The sequence below is a fragment of the Neodiprion lecontei genome, chromosome 5 (genome assembly GCF_021901455.1).
Source record: "Neodiprion lecontei isolate iyNeoLeco1 chromosome 5, iyNeoLeco1.1, whole genome shotgun sequence".
In the NCBI taxonomy this organism is placed as follows: domain Eukaryota; kingdom Metazoa; phylum Arthropoda; class Insecta; order Hymenoptera; family Diprionidae; genus Neodiprion; species Neodiprion lecontei.
In genome coordinates, this window is record NC_060264.1 from 11,914,013 (window position 1) to 11,921,753 (window position 7,741).

Below are 7,741 nucleotides of genomic sequence, written 5' to 3' on the forward strand. Positions count from 1 at the left end.
TAGTTTACTGCGTCTGGTTTATAAGTACAAATAATTGATATCAATCCTTTTTTTTTCAAATAAATTTATTTAACATTTTTCACTTTAAATTTAGTTCGAAGTTGACTTCGAATCTCATTGATTGATGAAAAATTTCGATCTTCGCCTTCGCTCGTCTGAGCTCAGAGTAGATTCAATTGTTTATTTGCGAGTTTCCCCAGAAACTTCTTTCGCCCGAGTCAGATCCCGTTCTCGTGAGGAAGAATCGAACATTTATTTAGAGCTCCTCAGAACTATTCATGAGGTGCATGAGGATTGGTTGATAAAACAAACCTTTTCTTCTGTATCAGCTCCCATCTTGGTTATTAATGCAGAAGCTACGACTGATCAAGTTTTTAAAGATTTTTGTACTTCCTTGACATGCGTAGGTTAACCTACACTTGCTTTATGAAGGAATAAACCTAATTAAGTGAAAGACAAAAAAAAGTAAAATAGATTTTCTACATTGGAATAACACAAAGATTACATGAAATTGTGTTTCAAAAATTGCTTTCCTGCAATCATTATTTTGTGCAGCTGGTCTCCATTTTGTAGGTTCGAGGCGGGGTGACGCTTTATTAGTCGAAATCGGTTTTCGGTCAGTTTGATTTTCTGCGTTGTACCTAACGCTTAGTCGGAATCGGGTTTCGGTCGACTTGATTTTCTGTGTTCAATCGATGTCCACAGTATTGAACAGGAAAGATTTTCTTGTTTTTTCCTACGTGTTTCATATTATAGCTCCATCCTAAATCACCGCTCGGAAATAGTAATGGAAAAGTCATTGGATCAACGTGATGCGAATATTTCGGCACATATCCAACTGCACGGTCTTGTTTTGGAAATACTTGTACTTCTATATTTTCAGATACTGCCCCGTCATCTGAAACGATCAGAGCTGCTAGCTCACCACAAGTTGGCGCATTGTACCGCCGTCTATCGTCTTCCTTGAGTGCTATAAAGTTTAATCTCACCAGGCTTTCTCCCTTAACAAATCGCACGTACGTTGTTTTAAAATTTGCTGCATAAGGATTGATATCTATTATCAGTCTACCAATAATTTCTAACAGATTTGCTCTTCTTGCGTCATTTTCTCTCAGCGCTAGCTGAGTTTGTGCGTCGTAGATGTAAATTTGTCCATATCTCGGTCGGTTATTGTTTGCGGTCTCTAAACTTGTAGATATTTTGTAACTCACATCCCCGATTATTTTCATCACATATGGTCCTGGATTCCCCAGATCTGCCACGGTACAATTGAATGATGCAAACGCAAACGCGTCATTATATGATCGTATATGTTGTCTGAAGTGTCCTCATACTTCGTCATTCCCTTCTCGCAGACGTTGAAGTACATCAGGATATTTCGTTAATGATGGTAATGTTATTTTTCCTCCATGACAGCAATTATTTGCCACCCTTCCTGTTTCATATTTGAACCTTTCTGCATTACAATGTTTACATTTTACGTTCATTTCACCCATGTCTAGTTGCTCCACAGTTTTGAAAATGCCTTTTTCAATATCCCCGTTGTAACGATGCTCAGCAATGATTGATTCACTGTTCATTGCTTCCACTCGTTCTCTGTGTCTGTCTAATTCCAACCTGTCTCTGCTATCTTCTATTGTTTGACTGAATACAGACAGTTCCTTTTCCATCGATGTCAACGTATTACTGTCACTTAATATTTCATTACAGACATGAATTTCAGATACGTTATTTTTGCTCATAAGTCGTTGATACACTTTTTTTTCGTCTGTCGTTTCATCTACTCGTTGTCTCTTGCTGTCCAGTTCAATTCCTTCTGTGCTTACTTTTCTTTTTTTCATCAATCTAAGCTTCCGTTCGTTGGTTGAAAATTAGTGTTCCTTCTCCATTGATATCAATCTATCTCCTTGACTTGCTGAATTATTTTTGCTACCGCTCTGCCTGTTATTTTCCAAAATCACCTTCTTTATATTATTTTTTTTCTCTATATTTGTGTTGCTGTTCACTCCGCGAAACACCTCTTTCTCTTGTGGTCAACATAGATCCTGGTCGTCCTCTTGCCTGGTTATAGGAATATTTGTTTATTATTATTCTATGGCTTATTTGGTTATTCGCACTTACAATTTTATTTTCCTTTTTCTTTTGTGATACGTCCGACCATCCACCGTCTCCATCGCCTTGTCTGCTGGTTGAAACTCCTCTTTTCTGTTCGTTGGTTGAAAAGCCAGTATGATATTTTTTGTTCGCTTCCCTATATTTTCGCTGCTGTTCTCATCGTCTAATTTTTTGCTCTTCTATGTCCATCACATTGGTTGGTCGTCCTCTTGATTTATTTTCCAAATCAATAATCACAATCGATTCTTCTAATTCTTCGACACCCTTCGTTGAATTATTTTTACTAACGCTCTGCCGGTTATTCTCCAAAATCACCTTCTTTATATTATTTTTTTCTCTATATTTGCGTTGCTGTTCATTCCGCAAAACACCTCTTTCTCTTATAGTCAACATCGATCCTGGTCGTCCTCTTACCTGGTTATACGAATATTTGATGGATATTATTCTATGGCTTATTTGGTTCTTCGCACTTACAATTTTATTTTCCTCTTTCTTTTGTGATACTTCCGACCATCCACCATCTTCATCGCCTTGTCTGCTGCTTGAAACTCCTCCTTTCTCCATTGTCATTGTAAATCCTGGCTGTCCTTTTGACTGTTTGGTGATATATTTAGATTTACTATTATTTGATTGTTACTTTTGATACTTATGACTCACTATCTGAATTTTATTTTGGTTCTGCAAGACATCAAAGTGTCCACTGTCTCCGTCGCCGGTGAAGAGTAGCGACAATTGTGTTTCATTTTGGGATCCGATTCGGTGTGGATGAATTTGTTCTTCGCGATACACGATTAAACATATCTTAAAAATGTCCACAGCTGCAGCTAATTCTGCTTCTCCCCCGTAAATTCCATTTTTATTCATATGTGATTTGTAATCACCAGGTGACCTAATCACGGCACCGTTTGACTCATTACCTGTAATAAAACCCGCAAATCTAGACCAATTATCCACTATATTTGAAACGATACTCAGTCTCACCTCTGCGTGTCGATCTTGAGTGCCGTATACACAATACGCCAGCGCGCGTAAAGACAAATCCCATCGGGAATCATGTTGATAATTTTCGTTTGCATGTTCATTTTTTGCGTGTCAGAAACAGATACCTATGAAGATATTTGTCAAAGACTGTCATAAACAGCCGATGACAGCTGTCAAAGAAAGTTTTGTTTGCTAGATGCTTTTTGTTTTGTTTTCGGCATCTCACCCCACCGCCAACTTCATGCGTATACTATTGTTATTATAATCTTTTTTATACTACTAGGGGCTTCGCCCCTGCGCGCTTCGCGCGCCAACCCCATCTCGGCGCTACGCGCCTCGGGCACTCGGCGCTGCGCGCCTCGTTGTTCGGCGCTTCGCGCCTCACTATTTCCTTACGCATTGTCTAGTAGACAGGCGAATTCCTTCATGTTGATTTGATGACAGGTCTGCACTTGCTGTCCACTTCAATTCCTTCTGTGCTTACTTTTCTTTTTTTTATCAATCTAAGCTTCCATTCGTTGGTTGAAAATTGGTGTTTCTTCTCTATTGATATCTATCTATCTCCTTGACTTGCTGAATTATTTTTGCTACCGCTCTGCCCGTTATTCTCCAAAATCACCTTCTTTACATTATTTTTTTCTCTATATTTATGTTGCTGTTCACTCCGTAAATCACCTCTTTCTCTTGTGGTCAACATCGATCATGGTCGTTCTCTTTCCTGGTTATACGAATATTTGATGGATATTATTCTATGGCTTATTTGGTTCTTCGCACTTACAATTTTATTTTCCTCTTTCTTTTGTGATACTTCCGACCATCCACCATCTTCATCGCCTTGTCTGCTGCTTGAAACTCCTCCTTTCTCCATTGTCATCGTAAATCCTGGCTGTCCTTTTGACTGTTTGGTGATATATTTAGATTTACTATTATTTGATTGTTACTTTTCATACTTATTACTCACTATCTGAATTTTATTTTGGTTCTGCAAGACATCAAAGTGTCCACTGTCTCCGTCGCCGGTGAAGAGTAGCGAGAATTGTGTTCCATTTTGTGATCCGTTCCGGTGTGGATGAATTTGTTCTTCGCGATACACGATTAAACATATCTTAAAAATATCCGCAGCTGCATATATTGCATTTTTATTCATAAGTGATTTGTAATCACCAGGTCACCTAATCACAGCACCGTTTGACTCATTACCTGTAATAAAACCCGCAAATGTAGACCAATTATCCACTATATTTGAAACGATACTCAGTCTCACCTCTGCGTGTCGATCTTGAGTGCCGTATACACAATACGCCAACGCGCGAAAAAGACAATTCCTGTCGGGAATCATCTTGATAATTTTCGTTTGCATGTTCATTTTTTGCGCGTCAGAAACAGATACCTATAAAGATATTTGTCAAAGACTGTCATAAACAGCCGATGACAGCTGTCAAAGGGTTTGCTAGATGCTTTTTGTTTTGTTTTCGGGATCTCACCCCACCGCCAACTTCATGCGTATACTATTGTTATTATAATCTTTTTTTACTATTGTTATTATAATCTTTTTCTACGTTCATTTGTTTGAAACTTTTTTATTAGATAGAGAGATTGTTATTACTAGGGGCTTCGCCCCTGCGCGCTTCGCGCGCCAACCCCATCTCGGCGCTACGCGCCTCGGGCACTCGGCGCTGCGCGCCTCGTTGTTCGGCGCTTCGCGCCTCACTATTTCCTTACGCATTGTCTAGTAGACAGGCGAATTCCTTCATGTTGATTTGATGACAGGTCCTGCACTTGCTGTCCACTTCAATTCCTTCTGTGCTTACTTTTCTTTTTTTCATCAATCTAAGCTTCCATTCGTTGGTTGAAAATTGGTGTTCCTTCTCTATTGATATCTGTCTATCTCCTTGACTTGCTGAATTATTTTTGCTACCGCTCTGCCCGTTATTCTCCAAAATCACCTTCTTTATATTTTTTTTTTCTCTGTATTTATGTTGCTGTTCACTCCGTAAAACATCTCTTTTTCTTGTGGTCAACATCTATCATGGTCGTCCTCTTGCCTGGTTATAGGAATATTTGTTTATTATTATTCTCTGGCTTATTTGGTTCTTCGCACTTAAAATTTTATTTTCCTTTTTCCTTTGTGATACTTCCGACCATCCACCATCTTCATCGCCTTGTCTGCTGGTTGAAGCTCCTCCTTTCTGTTCGTTGGTTGAAAAGCCAGTATGATATTTTTTGTTCGCTTCCCTATATTTTCGCTGCTGTTCCCGTCGTCTAATTTTTCGCTCTTCTATGTACATCACATTGGTTGGTCGTCCTCTCGATTTATTTTCCGAATCAATCATCGCAATCGATTCTTCTAATTCTTCGACACCCTTCGTTGAATTATTTTTACTGCCGCTCTGCCGGTTATTCTCCAAAATCACCTTCTTTATATTATTTTTTTCTCTATATTTGCGTTGATGTTCATTCCGCAAAACACCTCTTTCTCTTGTGGTCAACATCGATCCTGGTCGTCCTCTTTCCTGGTTATACGAATATTTGGTGGATATTATTCTATGGCTTATTTGGTTCTTCGCACTTACAATTTTATTTTCCTCTTTCTTTTGTGATACTTCCGACCATCCACCATCTTCATCGCCTTGTCTGCTGCTTGAAACTCCTCCTTTCTCCATTGTCATCGTAAATCCTGGCTGTCCTTTTGACTGTTTGGTGATATATTTAGATTTACTATTATTTGATTGTTACTTTTCATACTTATTACTCACTATCTGAATTTTATTTTGGTTCTGCAAGACATCAAAGTGTCCACTCTCTCCGTCACCGGTGAAGAGTAGCGAGAATTGTGTTCCATTTTGTGATCCGATCCGGTGTGGATGAATTTGTTCTTCGCGATACTCGATTTAACATATCTTAAAAATTTCCGCAGCTGCATATATTGCATTTTTATTCATATGTGATTTGTAATCACCAGGTCACCTAATCACAGCACCGTTTGACTCATTACCTGTAATAAAACCCGGAAATGTAGACCAATTATCCACTATATTTGAAACGATACTCAGTCTCACCTCTGCGTGTCGATCTTAAGTGCCGTATACACAATACGCCAACGCGCGAAAAAGACAATTCCTGTCGGGAATCATCGTTATAATTTTCGTTTGCATGTTCATTTTTTGCGCGTCAGAAACAGATACTTATAAAGATATTTGTCAAAGACTGTCATAAACAGCCGATGACAGCTGTCAAAGGGTTTGCTAGATGCTTTTTGTTTTGTTTTCGGTATCTCACCCCACCGCCAACTTCATGCGTATACTATTGTTATTATAATCTTTTTTTACTATTGTTATTATAATCTTTTTCTACTATTGTTATTATAATCTTTTTCTACGTTCATTTGTTTGAAACTTTTTTATTAGATAGAGAGATAATCTTTTTATACCTGTTCATTTGTTCGAAACTTTTTTATTAGATAAAGTGAAATTTACAGTAGCTGTAAAGGAAATAAATACATACAATGTTTATTTCTAGAGGAACGTCTTTGCTACACCTTGTACAGGTAAGGAAAGTATGGTCGAATCTGTCCTCTGTGAAATGCACATAGCAGAGGTATGAAATGAATAAATAACGATGTCAATGGCAATTGTGTACACTCGAGCCATTTTAGTCTCTGACCCTCAGCCTTTGAATTCTAAATTGTATGCTAGATGAAAGTTCGCTATCTCATACATAGCACAAATGGTAGTAAGTGAAAATACTTTATGCCGAAGAAATAATACCAGACCGTTGAACTGTTTCATTTCAGGTTTTGATTTGGTTAGGTTGTCTGTACGTTTTAAATTGTCATATTTGCTTTGTACAAATTGTAAAATTCAAAAAATTGATGTAGGTATGCATGGAGATGAGGCAAACTGTCGGTGTATTTATCTACAATTTATTTAAAAATATATTACTTACCGTTTGAAAGTAATTTTCGATGTTTCTTTCATTAGTATTTAGGATTTACTTTTCTGGAAAATACGATTAAAACACCCTAAGACTGCACAACAGGATATTTTGCGTGGTCCTCACCTTCACACGATAGTCCGTAGACATCATTTAAATTTTTGTTTATCCTTAACACGGGCCGCACAGATGTGAACGGAACGCAGTGTTCCCAACCCGTCCGTGGGGGGCTATGTGACCAGGGCCGTGGCATTATAGTACCGAACAAAAAATTATAGTACTTTTTTGAAAATGTTAATAATGCAATAAAATCACGGAATATTATTTTTATAAGTATATTATCCCTATCCATTACAATACGCGTGCGTACTTACATTTAATTGTACGAATGACCAGAAGGTACTTATTTGAATTATTTTTGTACACACTAGGAATGACGGCAGGAACTGGCGGGAAGTGGGAAACGGGGCGCTCAAATCAACACCAACGCGCCTGAGCCCGAACCGTGCATGTCAGCGCCCTCCGCTATAATGTGGTTAAAATTAAAAACCACATTATGGTGAATGGCGCTGACAATTTTTTGCCTAGCGCGAAAAGATTTGAATACGTTTCTTTTGAAAAGTATTAAAAATCTTTTTTTTTCGAAAAGTATTAAAGAATTTTGTCCCGCCAGTTTTTGTATTACAAAAAAAAACTTCTTTTTACACAAATT

The 7,741-nt window shown here is 38.0% G+C and overlaps 1 protein-coding gene across 1 annotated transcript; it reads right to left on the minus strand.

Moving 5' to 3' along the window:
- Positions 1-641: 641 nt before the first annotated feature.
- On the minus strand, positions 642-1,670 carry LOC124294754. Its single transcript, XM_046741686.1, has 2 exons — positions 1,475-1,670; positions 642-1,255 (listed from the first exon to the last, which is right to left on the minus strand). Exons 1-2 carry the CDS (start codon positions 1,668-1,670, stop codon positions 642-644), a joined length of 810 nt encoding a protein of 269 aa, XP_046597642.1.
- Positions 1,671-7,741: the final 6,071 nt, after the last annotated feature.